The sequence below is a fragment of the Selaginella moellendorffii genome, unplaced genomic scaffold (assembly GCF_000143415.4).
Source record: "Selaginella moellendorffii unplaced genomic scaffold, v1.0 SELMOscaffold_34, whole genome shotgun sequence".
Lineage (NCBI taxonomy): Eukaryota > Viridiplantae > Streptophyta > Lycopodiopsida > Selaginellales > Selaginellaceae > Selaginella > Selaginella moellendorffii.
In genome coordinates, this window is record NW_003314295.1 from 1,708,402 (window position 1) to 1,730,929 (window position 22,528).

General features: G+C 45.3%; 2 protein-coding genes across 7 annotated transcripts; one reads left to right on the forward strand and one right to left on the reverse strand.

Moving 5' to 3' along the window:
• Nucleotides 1–77: 77 nt before the first annotated feature.
• Nucleotides 78–19,979, reverse strand: LOC9639370 (midasin). Its single transcript, XM_024682494.1, is given in 73 exon segments — nucleotides 78–228; nucleotides 278–559; nucleotides 614–790; nucleotides 857–1,138; nucleotides 1,194–2,942; nucleotides 2,995–3,189; nucleotides 3,241–3,378; nucleotides 3,423–3,680; nucleotides 3,727–3,942; nucleotides 3,994–4,140; nucleotides 4,190–4,245; nucleotides 4,300–4,426; nucleotides 4,477–4,698; nucleotides 4,745–5,010; nucleotides 5,056–5,126; nucleotides 5,173–5,267; nucleotides 5,316–5,472; nucleotides 5,518–5,586; nucleotides 5,635–5,736; nucleotides 5,784–5,851; nucleotides 5,906–6,018; nucleotides 6,070–6,148; nucleotides 6,203–6,367; nucleotides 6,418–6,539; nucleotides 6,599–6,677; nucleotides 6,729–6,857; nucleotides 6,907–7,110; nucleotides 7,158–7,259; nucleotides 7,308–7,451; nucleotides 7,501–7,836; nucleotides 7,893–8,009; nucleotides 8,060–8,214; nucleotides 8,264–8,414; nucleotides 8,461–8,544; nucleotides 8,591–8,735; nucleotides 8,789–8,921; nucleotides 8,968–9,097; nucleotides 9,149–9,454; nucleotides 9,511–9,584; nucleotides 9,637–9,696; nucleotides 9,744–9,939; nucleotides 9,995–11,566; nucleotides 11,620–12,500; nucleotides 12,550–12,757; nucleotides 12,806–12,970; nucleotides 13,025–13,090; nucleotides 13,140–13,229; nucleotides 13,287–13,387; nucleotides 13,441–13,651; nucleotides 13,701–13,777; nucleotides 13,834–13,987; nucleotides 14,039–14,093; nucleotides 14,144–14,622; nucleotides 14,676–14,768; nucleotides 14,820–15,015; nucleotides 15,072–15,130; nucleotides 15,177–17,000; nucleotides 17,054–17,179; nucleotides 17,233–17,412; nucleotides 17,467–17,531; nucleotides 17,534–17,573; nucleotides 17,620–17,754; nucleotides 17,802–17,901; nucleotides 17,957–18,032; nucleotides 18,085–18,207; nucleotides 18,255–18,336; nucleotides 18,385–18,504; nucleotides 18,554–18,666; nucleotides 18,716–18,882; nucleotides 18,938–19,135; nucleotides 19,185–19,532; nucleotides 19,595–19,821; nucleotides 19,874–19,979. Coding segments are annotated over 73 exon segments (16,149 nt in total). The 5' UTR covers nucleotides 19,958–19,979; the 3' UTR covers nucleotides 78–195.
• A 47-nt stretch (nucleotides 19,980–20,026) lies between these two features.
• On the forward strand, nucleotides 20,027–22,075 carry LOC9656163 (rhodanese-like domain-containing protein 14, chloroplastic). 6 transcript variants are annotated; one of them, XR_002993242.1, is made up of 10 exons: nucleotides 20,027–20,212; nucleotides 20,280–20,326; nucleotides 20,395–20,487; nucleotides 20,553–20,691; nucleotides 20,849–20,951; nucleotides 21,091–21,216; nucleotides 21,286–21,341; nucleotides 21,391–21,455; nucleotides 21,582–21,721; nucleotides 21,788–22,075. XR_002993242.1 is itself a non-coding variant. In XM_024682493.1 (6 exons), exons 1-6 carry the CDS (start codon nucleotides 20,047–20,049, stop codon nucleotides 21,206–21,208), a joined length of 666 nt encoding a protein of 221 aa, XP_024538261.1. In that variant the 5' UTR covers nucleotides 20,027–20,046; the 3' UTR covers nucleotides 21,209–21,346. The 6 variants fall into 6 exon arrangements, 1 of the variants encoding a protein (XP_024538261.1); XR_002993243.1 differs by lacking the exon at nucleotides 21,286–21,341; XR_002993240.1 differs by having other exon boundaries at nucleotides 21,091–21,341; nucleotides 21,391–21,511; nucleotides 21,788–22,063.
• The last annotated feature ends 453 nt before the right edge of the window (nucleotides 22,076–22,528 follow it).

Below are 22,528 nucleotides of genomic sequence, written 5' to 3' on the forward strand. Positions count from 1 at the left end.
AGAAAAATAGAGAGAGGGAAAAGGCTAACCTGGTATTGTCCTGCGAAGAGACTAGCTGTGCCTTGTACCTACGCATGTGGGCAAGTTCCTTTCGGCTAAGAACTGACAAGCATCGAGAAGCTTGACTTTGTCTTCTTCTTCTTCTTCCACAAATCGACCAACTTTGAGCTCTCTGTCTCGTTTTTCATTTTACAGCTATGATGCCGAGTGTTGCATCAACTCGAACCACTGTCAATTCCAAGAGTTAAGAGTATATTTGCCGTACAAAGAGGCGTACCTGTCTTAACAAATCTGCCAGTGTCCGGGGGAGTGCCTCAATATCCTTTAGAATGACGTAGTAGGGGAATGGGAAGGTGTCCAGGTATTTTGAGAACATCGGTGCTCCATTTGCGAACGTAACAGACTGCATCACAATTGTGGTCATTGTATTGAAAGGACTCGTATCAGAGGAGAAGCGTACCTGCATGTCCAAGAGAGATTCTTCGGGATTATCCAGGACCAGGAAAGCTAACAGCTGCCTTCTGCTCAGCGCGTCGCGGACACATCGCCTGAGACTTTCCTGCAGAAAACACGAGAGTGAGCTGAGGCAACACGTTCGGTGGAATTGACGGACCTTTTCGTGAAACCGGCCATCAGCTATGACCAGAACCAGCTGCTGCAAATCCCTTTGCCCAGCCGGTGCATACCGAGTCGCCACCACGTTCAAGAAACGTGTAAGGTACTGTAGCAAATCGACCATTGGCTCATCTGATATTGTATTGTCCTGGCGAAACGAAAACTCCGATATAATCTGGTCCAAAAAGCCAACACCAAAACATTAGACCATGAGAAAACCATAAGATTGTACAAAAAGTACCTTGACTGCTGCTTCAGTTGAGAAAGGCTGATCCAAATCATGCAAAAGACGAACATTTCCTTTCTTCCCGAAGCTGGCCACGGCCATTTGGCCGACTTCCAGTTGCGTCATTCCTCTGCATATTGTAAGCAGCGCCTCCAGAGCCATGTGTCCGCAGTGGCTCTCCGACATGCTCCGAGAGTCATCTAGAGCAACGACGACCTGGTACTGCCGCTTGTTGGGCTTTGTTCGTCGCAGCCATATCTTATCTTTCCTGAACTCACTTGCTACAAACGGTATAATCTGAAAAATCAAGTATTCAAGGTTTAGTACAGGATCAAGACAATCTGTCACTCACCTTCTTCATGTTTAAGCGTTTGCCCGATTTGTAGTCACCCTGGAGTCTTGAGGCCAGCGTCGGCTCCAGTATCAAGCGGAGCTGCTCAGCCAGATCTTGAGACAGTCGGCCCGTCAGTTGCTCGTATTTTTGCCAAACTTTTCTTGCACTCTCCACGTCATTGATGCCTGCTATCACTTCCGTCTCCAACTCTTGCCGAATGACTTGAGTATCGTCGTTCCACATCGAATTCTTTTGAAAGTTTTCGGGCCTTTCAAAAGAGATGAAACTTCCATCAGCGTGGAATCCTTCTTCGTCACGTGCTGCCGCCATCACCTCCTCTGATTCAGGAGCCTCTTGTCGTTCTGATGGTTTCTTCGTTGTATACGCTGTTTTGTCGTCCACGTCCATCATCTCCGTCAGTGTCTGCTGAGGTTGCTTGGAAGGACGGGACTCGTCGAGGGGAATGTTCTCTTCTTCCATGATCTCGTCGCTCTCATGCATCATTTTGCTGAAGTCGTCAGAGAGCTTCATCTGTTCGTCGGTTGCCGCACCCATTGCTTGTGCATTGCTCTTCTCGTCGTTTGAAACGTACTTGTAGGTGTCATCCTCACAGGTCTCCTTTGGTACGTCCATTTGGAGAGAATTATCAGCTTCTTTATCTTGTTCGTCTTCCACCATCCTGGCCCTCTGCTGCCATTTCTTTAGAGCATTGCCAAGACTTCTGTAGGGATTAGCATCGAGCCTACTGAGGTCTTCATTTTTTTCGGACTCTGTCGGCAAGCTGGAAGAAGAAGCATAGTTTTCACTGCTGGCTGCCCCGGCACTTGGAGCTGCTTCGTTTTGCTGCTCGTGATTGTTGTCCCCTGCAGAAGGTTCCTCCCTCTTTGTACCATCCTCGAGGCTTTTTGACAAAGGATTATTTTTCGCCTTTGTCGCAATGCCGTATGGCATGGCACTTTTGTTGTCGGCGGCAGCATTTTCCGCATCGTCCATGTTTGTGTCCAGGTTCTCAAGTTGAGAATCATGTTGCTTTTCCTCGGCACTGGAAGGCTCCGCTTGCTTGCTTTCGTCTGTTCCAGCGGGTTCCTCAGTTTTGTCAACTTCTGCTTCTTTAGCTCCATCGTTTCCTGTTCCATTCTCGTCATCGTCGGACTCTTCTTCTACTTTATCCAGGTCCATGTCCTCTGGTAAGGAATTGTTGACGCCATTATTCGTTTGCTCTTCCTCCATGCTTGGAGCACATTCCTCATGGTTAGCATCTTGTTCCTGTTCGGCCGGGATTTCCTCTTCCATAACATCTATTTCTGCAGGTGATGGTTGTATGCCACTGGGATCTTCAAATGCGCTGTCTTCCGGAAAGTCTTCTTTATCCTCGGTGTGATTCTCCTTGTCCTCGGACTCAACCCGTGATTCCTTGTCTATCGGCTTCTTTTCGTCCAAGTCTTCCTCCTTGTCTTCTGACGAATCTTCGTTCTTACCCCGTAACTCCAAATCGTCATAACCTGCGTCTTTAACAGACTGTCCCTGCTCAACTGACTCCGTTCCCTCCCGAGACTCGTCTTCCTTGTCCCACATCTTCTCATCAACCACCTCTTCATTTTCACCTTGTTCTCCCATTTTTGATTCCAGCTTTTCATCACCATCTTCATCTCCGTCGCTTTCGTTTGACTCGTCTTCACTAACGTCAAACATTTCTCCGTTGAAGTCTTCCTCCATTTCGATTCCTTTGTCAAGCTTCTCATTATCCTTGCGATCCGTGGGAGCATCCTGCCCAAATAGAAAAACGTTGAAACAACACTCAGTAAAAAAAAGACTTCACCTCGCTTCCAAGGAGTTGTTGCTCGTCTTCTATTTGTTCACTGACGTCTTTTGTTCCTTGGCCTTCTCCCATACCGGTCCCTTCAGCGGCCTGAAACTTGTCTGATTCTTCGCCATCTTCCTCACGAGCTCCACAAAACCCTTCACGATTCAGTTGACTGAGCACACTTAAAATTATGTAGCCCAGCTTTGCAGTCTGCATGAAGCATTGATTAACCCACAACCAAGAAAAATCTTTTAGACGTACCGCTTTATGTAACTCGATATAATCACACAGCACTGTTGCACCCGCGGGAACCAGTAAGTTCAGAAGTAAGGACAAGGAGCGTACAAAATTTACGAAAGGAAGCCCCAACTCATCTAGTCCATCGTCCAAAAGCTTCACCTGTAAAAAGAAATAGTAACAAGTTCCAAATACTTGAAGCTTACCACATGATTAATCGTGCCCACCGAAGATTTATATATTTGATCAAGGCGTAGAGCTGCCACCGATTCTTCCAGTAGCGATTCAAACGTATGGACGGTATTCTCGGCTGGCAATGAAGCATCTGCCAGGCTTTGAACCTTTTGGCCCGCAAGCCGAACTTGAGAAAGAGCTTCATCATATCGTGATGCAATGCTGGCTAGTCCATTTTCGGAGGGTGAGCATGTTTTAGCAGCAGGACGCACCTTGGACACTTCCACGCCCTGCAAAAAGATTGTTGGATTAAGAAATAAAACTCGAAATGCTTACTTTCTGAAGCAGCTGTTGAGCTGGTGTGAGCAAAATATTGACAGGACCATCTCCATGAGAATTCTCCGATATCAGCATGCTGATTGTACGCTCCGTTTCATCAATAACCTTAAAGTTATTATGAACGATTTCAGACATGTCTCTGGTAATAATAAGAAGACTATCATCTCCTTTCGCCACATAAGTTCCAAGAACAAGTTGTTTATCGAGTACAGCCTGAGCATTTACAATGTTAATAACTTTCAAGTAGATCAGATGAGAGGCTACCTTGCAAGTTTGAAGTTTTTCCAAACAAGCTTTGAGCTTGACACTGAGAACATCTGCTTCAGGTTTCGCTGCGGATTCAACCTTTTGTACAGTATCAAAGAAAAGCTTTAATTCTGCAAACTGCTGACAAATTTCATCAAGTAAACTCTGCAACAAAAAGACAATGTCAGAAACAGATGGAGAGAACGTAATCCACCTTTTGCTGCCACATAAGGTGGCGTGTAGATCCCTGCTTTGGTAATGGCTCGGCATCTAAGCATTAAAAAAATGAGATGGATTTCAAGACTGTAAAATTTGAATGCATACCAAGAATTTCCAGTTGTCTGGTAAGTTCAGCGACTGCAGCTAGGCTAGAAGAGAACTCATGTATTTTCCGCCGCTGTTTTTGTTGCAAATAAAGCGTATACTCCATGTAACGAATGAATTTATCAACCTAGTGAATGCAATTTATAAAGGATATCATCAACATAGAAACAAACGTACCTCTGCGTGGTCAAGGTCTTCGTGGCATTTTGAGCTTTTGATCGCCAGTAACAGAGCAATATTATCAAAGTAGTAATCCTTTGCTCGCTCCCAAACTGGCAACGAACTTTGTCTCAAAAGTGACGCAATATTACACCGGTCCGCAGCTTCTAAACTGTCACGTGTTAGCGTGCTAAGCTCGGCTACGGGCTGTTGAAACCAGTTTTCAATCCCACGCATATCCTGCGAGCACAGAAGATTAGCACGGAAAATGAGCCAAAAAGATTACCTTTGGCACTTCAGACTTATACTGAGATATGCCTAAGTCCTTGAGGCTTTTTCGAAGATCAACAAGCGCCTTCTTCTTCAGAGCACGGCTTTTATTCTCCTGACTCAATTCCGTGGATCGAGATATAACTGCGACGGCTAACGCATCCAGTAACGCCGGTCCGGTTTGCCTCATTTCACGTGCTGAATTTTCAAAAAAGCAGCTGGACAACAGTGGCCCGAGTTTTCGAGCAGTATTTAGCATCTTTGTCTCGAATACACCATCACCTACAAAAACGATTAAGGTAACGGTGATGAATGTCATAGGACTACCTTTCGAAATGGACATCATGGTGCCAACAGTGCTTGAGCAAAATTGCGTCCAGTTTTTCTCCAGAGAGAACCTACGGCAGCGATCATTTTGAGTGCTTTAGAAATTGTAAAACTTACGGCTCTGATAAAGCATCCTCGTTAATTTTCCTACTAGATCGATCCTCTACACGCTTGCTCTTGCATAAATCAATAACAGGGCGTTTAAGAAAATCCTGTCACAGGAAAATGTTAATCGAGCTTAAATGAAACAGACTTCAAACCTCGTATTTTCGAATGATCTTATGCAGCTTCCTGTGAGACCTTTCTGCCGTGGAAACTACTGAATGGTAATTGTAGTCTTCCCACTTCGCGAGTCGAGCAAAGTCGGCCAGTTCTTTTGAAAACGGCTCTTTTCCAGAGCTCAGTGCATCTTGAACTCTGAATAACCACTGTAAGCGAAACCAAATGTCAAAAAGTTCTTACGCTGGTATCCATCGCGAATAATAATGTAGCAAATTGTACAAAGTAAATGACAGCCTTTCGTGGATATAACTGAACAAAAGAGATATCTATAAAGAAACAGAAACACAAGAAAAGTACCTGATGCGAGAAAAGAACCCAAATTCAAGATAAAACGCCTCAATGAGCCCCAAGCGACATTGAAACTCGCCTATCGGGCAGGATAGCAAAAACTCTTCGCAGCTGAAATATTGCATGTAAGAAAGCGTTCACGAAACTAGAAAACAGACCTTTCAATAATAGTTTTCACCTGTAAGCCTTCACCTTGATGAAGTAAATCGTAAAAAGAAAACCACATCTGCACAACGAAGAATTAAGTATTTACAAGTTTAAAGCTACGAAACTTAATCACCTGCTTCGCATTTGCTTCCTGCTGCCGATCCACATTTTCTAATAACTGCGGCCAGCTTTCAAGCTCCATTCGTCTCCATTGCAATACAAGCTTGGAAACTTGTGTCAACACCTCTACAAGAAGATTTTACAAGAGGGTTACGACCTTAAGGCAGGAAAATTTACCAGCCAAAGAAAACTGCTTTGAAGCACTCTGCTCCCAAACTTGAGATTTGGCAAGGACCAGTTCCAACCCTGAAACCGCCTGATAAAGACGAAACAATTAATTGGTTTGGGAATGGAAAAAACGAAGGCGTACCTTGACAATTGGAGAAGACGCAGGAATGGAAAGCAGCGACTCCACGAATTGCATAACTTGAAGTAGCACTGGATGCTCAGGCCATTCTTCCAATAGAATATGGATTCGCCGTGCTAGATTTTCAATCGGTCCAAGCATTTTCGAAAGCTCAGAGGGAAATGCGTCCTGTAAAACTCGTCGAGATTGAAAAGAAGAAACCATCGTAGGCAAGTTACCTTGTAAATATTAAATTTGTCGATCGTTTTATTCGAGAAGTTCCCGTGTTCCAGGCTTAATTTTACCAAATGAGCTGGATACAGAAGCGTATCGAGGAACTGAGGTACAGCATGTCCGATTCCTGTTACACACACATTATGCGAGCGTCAAAAAAGGCATGTACAAAAACTGCAAACTAACCTTCTAAAATGCATCTGCCACTGTTGTAGGAGATTAAAAACTCTGTCATCCGATCGTCATCAGAAACACTTTTATTTATCTGCACAAGAAAAATATCAAACAAAGGATTATGAATAAACCCGATTCAAACCTCCAGTTTGGAAAAAATACGCTGGTACATCCAGAGAACTTTTTTCAACATTTCGTCTTGGAGGTAGGCTAGCTTTGCTTTAAAAGCCGCATCGGATTCATGGTCATTAGTAGGAACCAGTTTCTGGACCTATAAGTGAAATTTGTTAAAACACAAACTGTCACAACCTGTAGCTTACCTCATATCCATCCGAAACTTCATCCAAGTTTTCCACAGACCAATACGATGGAAAGAGCTCCTTAAATGTTGCTTCATCCTCCTCCGGCTCTCCACCTAAACTTACGAAGCGAATTTGGTCCGAATCCTCCGTATCATTCGCTTTGCGAAATGCACGTATTTGTTTCCATATTCCTATGATTGAGTTTACCAAATCTTGAAGAAGCTGAAAGCGAACAATTCAGTAACGTAGGTTCTGACAAAGAAACTGACCTTCATATGGCTGTCTGTAATAGTCTTCGAATGCACGAACTCACGTGTAAGACGTGAGAGTGCACACACGAGGACAGAAACTTTAAGTTCTAGCTCCGAAGACTGTAACAGAAACATGAATAACGTTGCGACATAAGAACAGCTACAAACCTTAGGATCAGACTTGAAACGGATCGCCTTCTCAATCAATTTCTCCACGGAATGATCCGTTAGCTCGCCTACAACGTCCAGAGCAGGCACCAAACTGTCTAGCCGCGGGATAGACGGAAAGCACATAAGAGAGCATACAGCGTTCTGCAAACACAGTTTTAGCAACAAAAGAAAGAGAGAATTTTTTACGTACAGTGCAAGTGTCCAAGTCTCCACGCTTTTCAAATACACGACCATTCTCATAAGCTACACTGTGAAGGGATAGACCATATTTCAACTCGTATATGCCCAGCTGAAATGGTTGAATAACGTCTCGGTAAGAGTTGAACCGAGTTGAGAGCTGCCGAATAAAACTTGTGGCATTGTCCTGCCAGGCAGTGATTCCCTTCACCGCCATTTCTGCATCCATGCCATGAGCCAGCGCCTCAACAAACATGTTAATTCTGGCGAGACTTCCGACTGACTGCATAAAGTGCCCAGCCTCTTTGATGAACTCATAAAATTGAGGAGGCGATGGACGAGAAACGAGCTGTAAAAAACATGATGTTAGACTCAAATAGCAAGAAAAGCTAGGAATTTTCAGACCTTGGACTTTAGTTTCTCCACGTTCTCCTCGATATTCTTTTGCTTGTTGACCAACATTTTCATTGTCGCTCCGTTGTCTTTGCCGCCTCTGACATATAAGTTGCTCTCGTTCCTCACCTGCATTAGTATATATGAATTACCATCCCAGTCTTTCGTAAATGACAGACCTGTATTTCAATGTTGACGATCTTCAGTTTGTCAGACAAAACTTGATGTTTGTATAAGTATTTCGCCATGGGATCGACTCCGTAACCAAGCATTAACAACTCCAATCGCATTCTTCCGACAAGTAGCCACACTTGACCGAGTCTGACCAAACGGTCTGAAACACAAACATGTAAGTCGCAAATGCATGTTTTTTGAAATACTACCGTAATAAGCCAGTTGATGCCAATGAGTGGAATACATCTGCTTGATGCATGGTACCATTAGCTCTTGTACGAGATTATGCAGCTCTGGATCCTGTGGGATCTGAAGCAGCTTCATTAAGTCGTTCGTATTATCTGTAGGAGGTTCGTGATTCTGTAAAGCTGAAATGAATACTTGACATTGTCTAGAAGGTTTTTACCTCTTGGATGTGAGCATGAAGAGCGGAAAGAAGCGGAAAAATCAAGTCCATTTGTGGAAATAACTTCTTATGGGAATACATAACCTGAAAGTTTACTGTGGATATAGTACTGCAAACAATTTTCATATACCTGTTGTATAACAGCGCTAAGGTATGATATATCAGCGGTTACGGGGTCTGAAATAGAAGAATATGAAGAAAACCAGGACCTTTCTAGCCCAATTTTCAATTGATGCAATTTAGCATGATACTCTTTCACTTTTGCATAACCATCACTACACAAAATACAAACGTGAGCACCTATCAAGAGCAATGCAAAAGCGCTTACGTTACAGAAGCAGCAAAAATTGTTTCTGAAGGCCGAAAACGGAGGGACGCGCCAGCTTTTAAGGATGAATCGTTCCATAAGTTTGTGTGCCAGTTGAAAACCATCTCGTGCGTATAATGACTAACACTCGCCGCTGTGGTCTAACGTAAGAGTCGCGAAAATATTAAACAAGATAATACCAGATGCATTCGAAGGATCAGAATCCAGCAGCCACATAACGTGCTGGTGTGGAACAAAGTCCACAGAAGGTCTTGACAAGACTTTCATGGAAAACGATACGACATGATGTAGAAGCTTGCTCTGTAGCCCCTGAAAATGAGAAGGCCCAATAAAAACGTTGAGTTGTGTACAGAAACTTACCATTCTTTCGAACAACTCCATATAGTTTTCATTATACGTAAACTCCGCAACTGAGGGTAAAAACTTTGAGATAAGGCTTCCATCCAGCAATAAAGCCCGATGGCGAGAAAGAGGATGCAACTTTTGCCAAAAATCTTGGCCAGTTGACCAGAAAAGAAGACTTCTCGAGAACTTTTCAATTTTGTGACACCCAGAACTGCAAAAGCTTTGCGGTGTGTGATGCATGTCCGATTTGATGAACGGTATAAGCTGCTTTTCGGAAGATGGTAGTTTTGCACGTTCAGAGTTTAGCCTCTTCGAGACCGCCTGTAAGGAAGTATGATAGAAATAAGCAATACAGTATAGACAATTTGGTAGATTACCTCCCCCATCTCCACAGCGGTGTTAAAACCATAGGCTCCACCAGAACGACCAATGCAAGATATCATGCTCAATCCTGTCAGCAGATCGAGAATTGCGATAGCGAGTATTGACAACGAAACTCTTACCTTCCAGAATCATCAGCCACAATTTTGAGTCCGAACGCAGATAAAGCTTCTCTTGGCTCTCTGGAAAATCCTATTATAACCAGAAATTAAATACCGCAACATCATACCTCCGATCCATAAGCTTTCAGATAAAGCTAACATGCTGCGTTCCAATTCGAAAAACTCAACGGAATGAGGGACCTGTGGATGTCCACCATACTTCCATAAATATGGCTTTGCACATCCTGCATTTCCAACGTTTAAGGCCGCATCCATCGCTGGCACAAGGTTGAAGGCACCCTGGACTGCGTCCCGGAGATTATTCTGGTAAAATCAGAACGTTCAGACAAGCAAAGACATAAAACAAAGTAGAAAGAACCTTCTTGTTGAGCTCTAAGATGCTGTGCTTCATCGTTTTCCAGCAGAACCGAACAAAGTCCAGTTCGGCATTTGGATCCTGTATGGCTCCCCAGAGTGACTCATGAGAGTCAAACAATACGAGCTCAATAGATGAGCCGCTTTCGAGCACCACAAGTGCTTCCTCAACCCTTCTGATAGAGAGCAATAGCGGATATAGCCACGTAAACTTCCCGCTACAAACATTAGCAGCGGCTCCCAGCGATGGCATATGACGGAGATATGACTGCATTATGGGACTTGCCGTCTGATGAGCGCTCAAAGCTGACTGGAGAAACTGATCTTCCGTCTTCCACTGGAGATACCATCGCCTTAACGATGTCACCTTGCTCGCTGTCGCTATAAGCCGCCTCCATAATACTTTCCCATCCTCTCGCATGCCCTCCAATCGAGCGTCACTCTCGATAAGGCAGTTCTGGTTCACGAAGGACAAGCCTGTTCCCTCTGAATCCATCATACCCTTGAAGCTATTCCATGTGTCTCTTAGCTCCTTCACCAGAGTTATTACTTTGTTGTCGAGGTGGCCGCCAAGCTCGGTGGTACCGAGGCCTTTTTCTAGCACCATCAAGCAGTTGACTATCCTTGGAAGCTTGACTGCTAGCTTTCCAATAAGGTTCTGGAGCCACTGAACCCGGCGTTGAGTATCAAAGACCGGTGCCTGCTCCAAAGCCCATGAGATCGCAAATTCAAGCTGCTTCTCCATTTCTGCAAAGTTGACGCTGGTAGTAAGCGGTAAATCAACCCCGTGTTCTGAAGTCTGCAAGTATCTCAGTAACTTCTGAGGGAAATGTACACTGACATCCTTGATGCTCCATAGCCACTCGCGCAGAGCAGACGTTCCGGACGGAGACCGCAACAGTGCGCGGCTTTGAAACATAATCTCCAACGCCTGCATTTTGGATGCGATGTACTCGACATATCTGCAGTCCCGCTTGACAACAGCTTCCTGCGACCTTGAGCAATAGTCTCGAAGAGACAGTGGTGATGGCCATCCCCCGGGAACATAAAAGGATGCTTCATATGTAAGCTCTAGAGAGCATATCTGGCGCTGAAATATAACCCTGGCACTCGACTGTAGCTCCGCAGTGATACAAGCCAAATATGACTGCTCCCAGCTATATACCATGCTCGAATAGAAGTTCCCACCCCGTTCAAGTAGAACCTGAAGCAAGCTTAACCACTGGCCCAGCTCCCGGTAAGTAATACCGAAAGGATGACCCTTCGTAAGCGACCTTACTTCCAAATGTAGCCTGGTTATTGCATCAACAAGCTGCAGCCCGGGGACTCCGAAAGACTCTACCACGCGTTTGGTATCGTGATATTCAGTTTCGGGTTCGATGTCTCGTATCATGTATAGTTCCACACCACGATTACGCATTGCTCTCGAGACTTCGCCATTTGCCGGATCCAGTGTCAGGAAAAGACGAAAGTTGGGGTGAGCCTTAACCACCATAGCCTGGCCGTGGACAAGACCCCGCTCGTTAACCATGAGACTGCCGCTCGACTCAAGAAGTGAATTTAGCCGGTCCAGCACCTGCAAAACAAAAACTCGAATGAAAATTTTAAAATAAAACGCATAATGCATACCGTGGGATTGCAGAGGTTGGCATTTTCTAGAAGAACCCATGCTCCGCATTCCACTGCTCTCAAAAGGTCTCCGTCAATCCATTCGAAACGACCAACGTTGCCTTCCCGCTTAATATCCAGTGCACTTAACAATGTCCGGAGCTTTCCGAGGCCGAAATCCGATGTCCCACTAGTACTCGGAAGAGCTGTTTGAAGCTGCTCCAAAAACTGCTTCAGCATACTTACGGTGGATTTTCTTGCGCCATCGACTTGAAACACCTGAGTCTTTTGAAGTGTAGACCAGCTGGCCAGAATATTTTTAACTATACCGATCCTTCTGTCTGGTGAGTAATCCCCAACGGCCTGAGATAAAAAGAAACTACAAACCGCTTGAGCTGAAACATTTGCAGCAGCGATAGCTTCCCGTATGCAGCGAGATGTGTCATGCTGTTCGAAGCAGCCAAGAAGCTCTGTAGTGTCTGTAGAACCCGACATGTTGTACTCGAAGAGAGAATTCCCGGTAAGCTCCGCCAGCGTGCGAACCATCGTAGTTTTACCTGACTTGGGAGGACCAACCAGCAAACACATCCACCCCTTCCCTATGCAATGCATGATCGACTCCAATGTACTTCCAGTACCAGAGAGGACCTGAAGGTGCTTCAAGCTATCCTTTCTAGAACTCCCGAGATCCATCCGCTTCAAGTGTGCCAGTCCAACTGTGATATTCTTCGCGGACATTATGATGTCTGGTAGTGCGTATCTAGCAGAAGGATTCCCAAAAACACGCTTAAAAAGGTTTGCCGCGGCATCTCGATCTTCTAGAGTTCGCAACCGTTGAATATAGACGAGCTGAACGAAATGCGACATTATCTCGTACTCGGTCCGAAAACAGAAAGGAGAACCTGCAAGAGTATATTTACTTTCAACCCCGAAACGTTAAAACAAGCAAACCTTCTATAAGAGTGCACCACCGCAAAATGTCGCGCAGATTAAACTCCCAAGGTGCGCCTAAGTGACCGTAATTGTGCAAAATCATGGTTTCATAGTACAGCTGTCTGTTGAACTCTATCATTTTTAAGAGAATGTCCTCTGGGATTGATGGATGCAGTGCTCGAGCAATAAAAAAATAATCGTCGGATGTCAAAGGCTCGGTGTACACCTGAATAGCAAATCGGGTTCAGTGTACTACTAAACTAGAAGTGCTTACCCTTGTAAAACGATTGAGAAACGATTTCGGAAGCCCTTTCCTGCCACCACCCTCGTGCAGAGGGTTCTGACAAGCAAACAATCGAAAGGTTGGCGGGCACTCAAATGTCAAGCCCAGCTCGGGTATGAAGACCTCACCACGATGGTCCAAACACGAATTCAACCCCTGCGTAGAGCAACAATGTTAAAAAAAACTCAACAAATACCCTGAGTTTGATACCTCGAGGACAGATTGAGAAGCAAGATTAAGCTCGTCAAGAAGCACCCAATTCCCAGCTTTCAGGGCCTAGAAACTTAAGCATTAATACAGAGTTGGTAAGTAGAAGAGTAAACACCTGTAGAAATACTCCATCTGACCACTGAAATTCACCAGCTTTGCCACCTTCAACAGGTAAATCCGAGCCAAATAGATCAAGGATGTCCGTCTGTATTCAGTATAACACAGCATGTTACTAGAAACGCACGAACAGAAGCTAACGAACCTGCTCAGAAAGGTTAATTCGAACAACTGTATGTCCAGAGGCAGCCGCTAGCGCAGACACTAAACTTGTCTTCCCGACACCGGGACTTCCTTCAAGCAAGACTGCACTCCCACACCCAAAATGAGAAATAACGTCAACGTCAAAAAAGATTCACCTGGTTTTTTCAATTGCATTGCTCGTAAAATTCTCATGACATTCCGTCTTGTTGTCGGTGCGTTGAACTCAAATTTAGTGTTTTGACTGTCAATGTTGCCCTTTGATATATAGAACGGATGAATCCCAAAAGAATTTGAACGACTGGTATCAGCTTCTATATAAAAACCTTTGTCAAGAGCGCATGCATTCTCTGCCTCGGATTTGAATTCCTGAACAACTTCGAGATCAAAAGCCTGTCAAAAAGGGTATCTAGCATACCTCAGGAAGCAGAGTTAAAAGAAAGTCGACGCACTTTTCTTTCAAATTCTTTGGAGCTGTGCTTGATAGAGCAGATGCTGTAGTGAAACAATAACATAAGAAACATACATATAAAACGTAATTCCGATCGTACCCAATCCAACACCATCAAGGAGGACTAGAAACGCTCCATGAATAAAAGCAGCGTACTTGCCAATCTGAGGGGCGGCATTGTTGATGTACGTTATCCACGAAAGAAGGTCTCTCACGGACAATGTTTTCGAGATTTCTTGACGCTGCTGAAACCACTGATCAAAGAGTTTTAGAATACAAGATTAACGCTGCAGACAAACATTTACCTGCCAGAACTGAATAAGCGGTTCTACCAGGCACTCCACTTCCGATCCGCTTAGCCTGTGACACAGAATGTCAGTATAGCAAACAACAGGAAAACATATGCCAACCTTTCCAAAATTATACTTCTTAAATCATCCAAGTCGCAAATTGGTGGCACCCAGACCTCAGTGAACCTGTTTCTTAGTGCCGGAGACAGCTCCTTCTTGCCAAAATCTCCACCAGGATTCATTGTTGCCATCAACCTGAATTTCGGGTGTGCTATAATTTCTTCAACGTCGGAACCACCTTTCTCCGCAAGTACGAGAGTGCCGTTTGGCTCCAGAACACTGTTAAGCCTCTCTAGCACGCTGTCGTCTGCTAGGCTGATCTCATCGACGAGAAATAAATCCCCATTCCGCATGGCATCTACAAGAGGACCATCATGCCAAACGAAGAGCGACTGCCATTCCTTCCGTAGCTTTTGAAGGGTTGTCACTGTTGAATGGAGAACAGCCTTCTCCTCAGAGCTTATGAGCACTTCTTCGGACTTCAATACACGCCTAGCAATGTCGATAGTCGCCCCGGAGTCTTCTATCTTCGAGGACAACTGCAAAACAAGTATCAGCTCAAAGTATAACAAAACATTCCAGCGATGCTTACGTTATTAGAGAAGCATCCCATCGAATTTAGCGTACATACTGCATCATCATAACGCATTGCGATCTTCTCCCTACCCCGAACTGGTCTAAACCCCTGCGTAAATAGAAAGTGAGCACAATGGAAATTCATTAGACAACAGCATACGCCAATAAAATCAGATGTCTCTGTGTGTTGATGGCAATTTAGAATGTGAAGCTTTTGTTTCAACAGCTGCGCGAGTAGCTGGCAAACAGTAGTTTTTCCACATCCAGTTTCACCGACGAGGAGAAGAGGTTCATTATGCTCGTTGCACTGCTGCGTGAGATAGAACAATCGCCGCATGCTTTTCATCCAGACGATTCTGTAAGAATTTCACACGTTGAAGGCGAAGAACGACACTACAATGACGATCGATACCTTCCTAAGACTGCGGCTTTGCCATCTTGAGTTTGTTGTACGCTCGAAGCTCCAGTAAACTACAACACAGACTGTCTGAGTGAGAAAGTACGTAAAAGGAAGTACCTCGTGAACTCTATCAGGATTTATCTTCACTCGTAATTGCTTCTCCAAACTTGTCTGCACTACCACCTTTTCTTTTGAATCCCGAATTCTTTCTGCGAGCAGAACGTAGCCGTTCCAAGCAAGATCTTCGTATGAGATGCCACTCTGACGATGTCGTTCAGCCCAACGAAAGAGATCTCGTGGAGTTATGTAGCCGTGCTTCCCAGCAAACACCTTACTACCCTGTCGTTGCCGCTGCAAATCTTTCATGACTTCCACCATCTTCCCGGCATAGCTTGCAGCCACGTCGCATCTCTTCTCAAGTATCGTAACAAGCTCGTCCGCTGGGATGTCGTCGACATGGAGCTCAATAAATCTGTTGCGAAATGCACGAGAAAGTGCCTTTCTTCCTCCATAAATACCGGGAGGATTTTGTGTTGCAAAGAGCATGAAATGCGGATGAGGTTTCACAGACACCTGGAGCTCGGGAACGAAAAGCTCCCTGTTGTCGTCAAGAAGCCGGTTCAGAGCTTCTAACACATCTGATGGAGCCAAGTTCAACTCGTCCAGCACGATCCAATAGCCATTCCTAACAGCTTCCACCAGTGGTCCTTCCTGGAAAACCAGCTTTCCAGTATGATCTGAAACATAAGCACCCAGGTACTCTTGCAGGTCTGTGTGCTCATGGTTGTTGATCCGTAAGAACTTGTGTCCTGTGACGGCTGCAAGATATCGTACTAGACTTGTTTTCCCACTCGAAGTTGGTCCCTGCAGCAGCACCGGATATTTCCGAATGAAAACCGCCCGCGCAATATTTTTCAGATGCTCCTTTATACTCTTGGTCAAGACGTAGCGCTTGCAGAAGGCCGTATCAGCATCCGTTTGGCTCTCACATCCACGCTGCACCCAGAACTGTTCGAACAAAATGTGGTCTGGACTTGGTTGTGCCGGAGCCTTCATAAGGGACTTCGAAAAGCTCGTTGATTTCCCGGACTGATTGTAGAGAACTTGCTGAATGAGTTCTTCCATGATCGGAGCACTCGACTGATCCAAGAGGGTCAGGAACGACATACAAACCCCGTCGTACAAGGCCCGATCAAACCCATAAACAGGCATAGCATGCCTTGTAAACTCGAGCGCCCGGGAAAGTGACCGTAAACTGTACTGAGGTTTATGCCCAGCACCATCGCGCAGCCGCTTCTCTGCTTCTTCCCGGGCTTTTAAGAAAAAGTTGACGATGTTTTCCGGAGAACGCATGGAGCCTTCCAAGTATTTGGCAACCAGTGCCTCCAAGTCTTCTTTGCCGCACATCTCGTCAACGTAAAGCTCTGTAAGCCTGTTCCTGAGCAGTACGGGCAACTCTCGCTTCCCAACGTCGGTCGCAGGATTCATGCAGGCAAATATCCGAAAGTTGGGATGCCGCTGCACAATCTCTATGTCACCGCGCTCTGTGAGGCAGACTGATCCACCTCCTCCGTTGAAAATTCCATTCAGCCTCTCCAATATCTCAACTGGTGCAAGGTTTATCTCGTCAAGGAGTAGCCAGGTACCGTTCTTCAGTGCCTTGACAAGTACACCTTCGACGAAAGAGAACGCAAAGGCGCTTTTTGAGGCTTCCACCTGCTTCTCGGTCTTACTGAGCTCAACTGAGAAAGCCCGCCACCTATCGAGAAGATTCTGGCTGACTGGCTTTTGTCTCTTTGCTTTTTTTGCAGTCGATTCCTCTGAGTTTTCACCCACCAGGTTCCCAACTTTTGTAATAGCAATGCGAAAAGCCTTGAGAAGCAGCACCCATCTTTTTTTTTCCACATACTGTTGAACTGTTGTCCAAAAGTCCTTGTTCTTCTGTAACTAAATGTGAGAAATGGCCCAAACAAACAGAGAAAACTAAATACGACCTGAAGAGAGAACGTGGCCGTAAAAATTTCATTGAATGTTTCCACTAGAGGCAGACAAACACTTTGCGCTTCTACCGGCTTGAAACCTCCCAGTAAATCGGCTGCGTCGCTCTGCTGGCTTAGATTCTAAAACCAACACCAACGAAATTAAATGCAAACATAGGAGCTCTAATACGTACCACAACAGTCAAAGGAGTTGACATGTGCCACGCCAATCTCTGTACAAGAGTCGTTTTGCCAGTTCCCGTCTCTCCAACAAGAAGCACAGCTTCATTCTGTTCAACGCAACGGGCTATCCGTTCTAGTAGCCTCATTGTTTGAGCAGTATCAGCGAAGACCGTGTTGTATGACCCTTTCGCCTGAAAACTATCGTTGTAAATCTCAAAAGAGAAATGAATCCAATCTAGATTTACCGCTTGTGATTGTAATGGCAAGACAACACGGCCAATTTGTGCTGCAGAACGCAGCTCCTGCGGAAGAACATGACAACACGGCCAATTTGTAGTGCAGAACGCAGCTCCTGCGGAAGAAACATTAGTCCGACCTCGACTATTATTGAGTATTACCTGACACAGAGGCTTAAACAACTGGCTGTAATATTCCACACGTTCCAGAGGAACGTTCCAATGTTCAGCAATGCATCTCATCACAAGTTGCCGATCGACAGTATCCCCAACAGCTGCAGCAAAACAGTCTACAGCCTGCATTGGCCAATTTAGGATTCTAAATGTGAGAAGCGATTTAGTACCTCCAAATATATGTGGTCTCGTACTGTCTCATCTAGGATCAAGCTTTCAGATACCCGAGGAACCAGTGCACACACTCGATTACAAAATTTCAAAAGGTCCCTGAAAATAATTAACCATTATTCGGGCAGAAAAACTTGAAATCGTACAGTCTTACCTCGTAGAAAAATGCCGACTAACGTGAGCAGTGGCACCACCTTGTGCCACTGTACCCTTTACTATGTTAAGCGTGCCTGCATAACACTTATCAGAAATTGAAAGTAAGTTAGCTTAGAGACAAGATACCAATCAGTTTCGGGACTAGGGAGCACAGTCCTGGAAACCTCTCCTTGATTATAGTTGACAGCTCCACATCCGAAAACGCCTCGATTATAATTTTCCGCCACAAGTAGGTAAACGAGTCCCGGCCTACAAAAGCAACTAAATTACGAGAGCGTTGAGTATAAAGACCGAACCTTCCCCAGACTTCCACGTGGTACCAAATTGCATTCGGCACACCGTAGCAAACAGACGGAAGTTCTCTGCAGCATAGACCACCTGAAAAACAGCTGTAATGCTACAATACACCAACATGTGCTAGATTACCTCTCCTCGACCGGGAATTTGGAGCTTTCGATCCTCTAATAAAGATACAAGCGAAGAAAAGAGATCGGAAGGAGCTTTGTCAACGTCCTCAAAAACAACCCACAAGCCCTTTTCAATAGCCTGCAATGCAGATTTAAAATATGCTCACGAAAGAAAAGGAAGGACCAACCTGAGTAAGTGTACCCGGCTGCCACTTGAACTCTCCTGGAACTTCGGTACACACGTAATTGCCAAATAGCGTTTTGGTATCCAGTTGATCGTCAAGGTGAATGAATAAAACATCTGGACAAGCAAAAATCAGCACACGAGTGAAAGAAATATAAGATCGAACCTGTATTTCCCGTTAAACCTGCAAATTCTCGAAGCAAGCTAGACTTTCCTGATCCTAAAGGACCTTCTAGCAGCACAGGTTGCCTTTGACTGAGTGCCAGAGCGAAAGCTTCCATTTGAGACTTCACACTAGGCGTTACTACAAAAGAGCTTCGCACAGCGCCTCCGCTGCAACCAAAAAAGTTGAAAAGCTTTGTAAGATTTACTTATCAAAGTCCCGTACCTTTGAAAATCAGGCCGCAGTGGCAGCTCAACACCACAAATGACGACATGTGAGACCTTCTCGTCATGCCGTTGCTTCCACCTTACAACTGACTCATAATGTACAGTAGCCGAACTCTTCTCTTGAGTATCTAAGTCACCACCCGCAGTGAACATCTCTACCATTCCTACCGCTATTTCTCGATAAAACTCCTCCCACCTGTAGCAACAAGAAGTTAGTCATACGATGAACAAAAACATAAGCTCACCTTATCAAGCATGAAAATGCCTCTTCTTCCGAAATACCCGAGAGCGACGCAGTCAAGTCTCTCGAGGCAGCATCCGACATTCTAAACACCAGTGACAAAATCTGGACAGCACACCAGCGCACATCAAAAACCGTGCCTCCGCGGCATTCTCCAGTCCACAGCAAAAGACTTAGAAAAGGACTCCAATCCCACAGCTCCCGAAAGCTTCTCGCATCTAGCCGGAGGAACTGGTAGGAGGCACGTAAAACTTCCAAGAGAGATGGCCCCTCCGACGACTCGCCACCAAGACCATTACGCAATAGTCTCTCAAATGGTGATGGAGCAAACGTATAGTAGCGTAGAATCGAGCTGCGAAGAACACAAGGCAGATATAAATCACCGACTTGAGACACTACATACACAAGGCTTACCTCGAGAGAAATGGAGCCAGGTCGAGAATTTTGCTAAAGGCCACGCTCACATACTCATGAGTTGCCAGGCTCAAACTCGAGCTACTTCGCTTCTCAAGGGAGTGCACCAAATCCGACACTACTTCCAACAGCACCGATCGAAAGCATCCAGCCACTACGACTGTGCAATCCGGCCTCACGAGCAATTCCTGGACCACTTCCACCGCTTTTCGATCGATTTCATCCCCCTGCCGCGCGAAATAAGTGAAATTCTGCGAGAAATGCGAGGCGAGAACGTACCCGGGCAAGTACCGCAATGCGATCGTCGGCCAGGCTCGACAAGCGAGCGAGCTTCGCGAATCCCTGGCGAAAATCGACATCCATTGCCAGCCGCTCTCCTCCTAAAACCCTATAAGAACCCTAAACGAAGGGTAGAATATCCTCGCCATTGTTCTCTCGAGGGAATGAGATAAATGGCAATGGCGACGGCGGCTTCTTTCGCTCTCTCCGCGGCTCCCAGGTCTGGAAACCTCGACGATTTTGGCAGCGCGATTCCTTTCCACGCCAATGCGCCGCCGCGGAGGAGGATGACGGCGATTCGAGCGACTGGAGCGGCAACCAAGCGCGCCAAGACTCCAGGTACTGCTCGCAAATTCGACCTAGTTCGAAGAAACTCATCGGTAGGCTATTGAATCCTTCTTCACAGCCGAGGAGGATTGGAGAATCAAGCGCGAGGCTTTGAAGAAAAACCAGGTAGAATTTCTATTCTTTCTTTGACCTGGATTGGAAAGGAATGGAGATAGACAAGTATATGGATGTAGGTACGCTCTATCACTCCCAAGGACGCTAAAAGGCTCCAGGACGAACAAGGCTACGTTCTTCTAGATGTTCGTCCTCAGAACGAATTCCAAAAGGTAAGTTTCTTCTCTCTTTTTCTTTGTTGTTTCTTTTGGCCAACTTCATCTGATGAACTTTCCAGATGCATCCTATAGGAGCTGTGAATGTAGAGATTTACAGGCTTATCAAGGAATGGACTGCCTGGGATATCGCTCGAAGGCTGGGATTCGCGTTCTTTGGCATTTTCGACGGTACCGAAGAGAATCCAAACTTCCTTGCAGGCATGTAAAGTAAGGTCCCTTACTACTGTTGCTTGCGCTTGCCCATTCCAATCAGAGTGGCACGACCGACCATCAGAACCAACTTGCCTGCCAGATTGTGTGATATTATCAGATGCTACTCGAGCGCTTATATTTCTGTCTCTTCCTGTGCTTCCAGATGTGAGGGCTAAGGTCGAAAGCAAGTCCAAAGTTATTGTTGCCTGCGCATCTGGAGGTACAATGAAGCCTACTCCAACTTTGGCCGATGGACAGCAATCAAGGTAGCGTACTCAGAAAAGCTTGCATCTGTTCCATGACATGATTGACATAACCAATTCCAGCACAGTGATAGTTCTTTAACCATTTTTCTCGTAGTACTAATCACTGCCCTGACGCTTGCTTTTCCTTTTCCCCTTGCAGATCGTTGATTGCGGCATACGTGCTTCTCATGGACGGCTATACGAATGTTTTGCACCTGGAAGGTGGGCTTCGGAGCTGGTACCAGGATCGACTTCCGACGGAAGAAGCCTCGGAATAGATCAAGAGGTTCGCTGTAAACTCTGGTTGTGTGTGTGTGTATATTTATGTATAACATTCGTGCTGCTCCTCAATAAGCTGGTTTGTGGGAGAGTACCAGCAGCGTTTTGTGAAGCATTGATAAAAAACTTAAGGTTCGTTTCAGCTGTTCCAAAGCATGGTTTGACCCTTCCTTTCACACAGATTTTTCCTTTCCTACGCGGCTATCATTCTCGTCACCTGGAAGTTAATTATCCGTTATTTTGGAGGTAAAGTCGTCGACTTTTTTAACCGAAACATCAAAGTTGTTCTTCCTGACACCCAGGTACAGTGCTTTGGTGTCAACCGTTTTGTTGGCTTCCTTTTCATTTTGCGATTGTATTGCGGGGGTGCAGGGTCTTATACGGCCGATCACAGAGCAAAAGGCATGACTGGGGAGCTTAGTACATTACACTATCAGGTACGCAAGAAAAAGGTGTTGCAGGACTTGCCGCTGCAAGAGACCAAACGGGGAGATGTTTGGGGGCAACACGGGGTAAGCCCGGGAAATCCTTGTTTCTTTCGCGCATCACTTCATCCTGGTTTCTTTTCGTGCTTCCAGGTACTTGTTCCTGAAACCTTTTGTACTGCTCAGCGAGCCATCGACAATGTTGAGTTTCTCGGGAAGAACATTTCGAGAAAGTAAAAGAAATCTCTTCCCCAAGTTCTTCGTCTTATGCGCTGCTTACTTAGCGCATCATTCTAAGAAACAGCAAGCAGACAAAAGCCTTTGCCGTAATGATTTGGTTGGAGGCGGCTGCTGCGAGAAAATCCATATAGAAAGCTCGCGCGCTCGCTTGATCCATTTCTTACTAAAGAATAGAGAAATCCCAAACAAGTTCTTCGTGTTCCTGCTAGCTACTGCGGCTCTTGTCTTTGATTTTTAACAAATATTTCTCGAGAGGCTCTCTTCGCTGTCGTTCTCAAATTGTCTGATAAAATTCTTTGCTATTTTTTGTTTCTTTTTTCTTGAACTTTTCCTTTTCCCAGTTTTTTGTCCAAAACTTCCAGTCTGTGTCTGACATCAATACGAAATGGGCCTTTAGACGGCCATGCACATGGTCCTGTCTTTGTATGGGTGATCACTCATACAAAGTTAAAAATCCTCCAAACAGGTCAAGCAACTCAGCCTCTCTGCGCATTGGTTTGAATGGCTGCAATGGCTATTCACTCTCCATAAATATTTCAATGCACTCTCTCTGGACCACAAGAAAAAGAAGGGAAAAAAGTTATTTAAATTTTAAAAAAGAATAAAGGAAGACAAAAGAGAAGAGTTGCTCTTTTTGCCGGTGTCACTTCACTT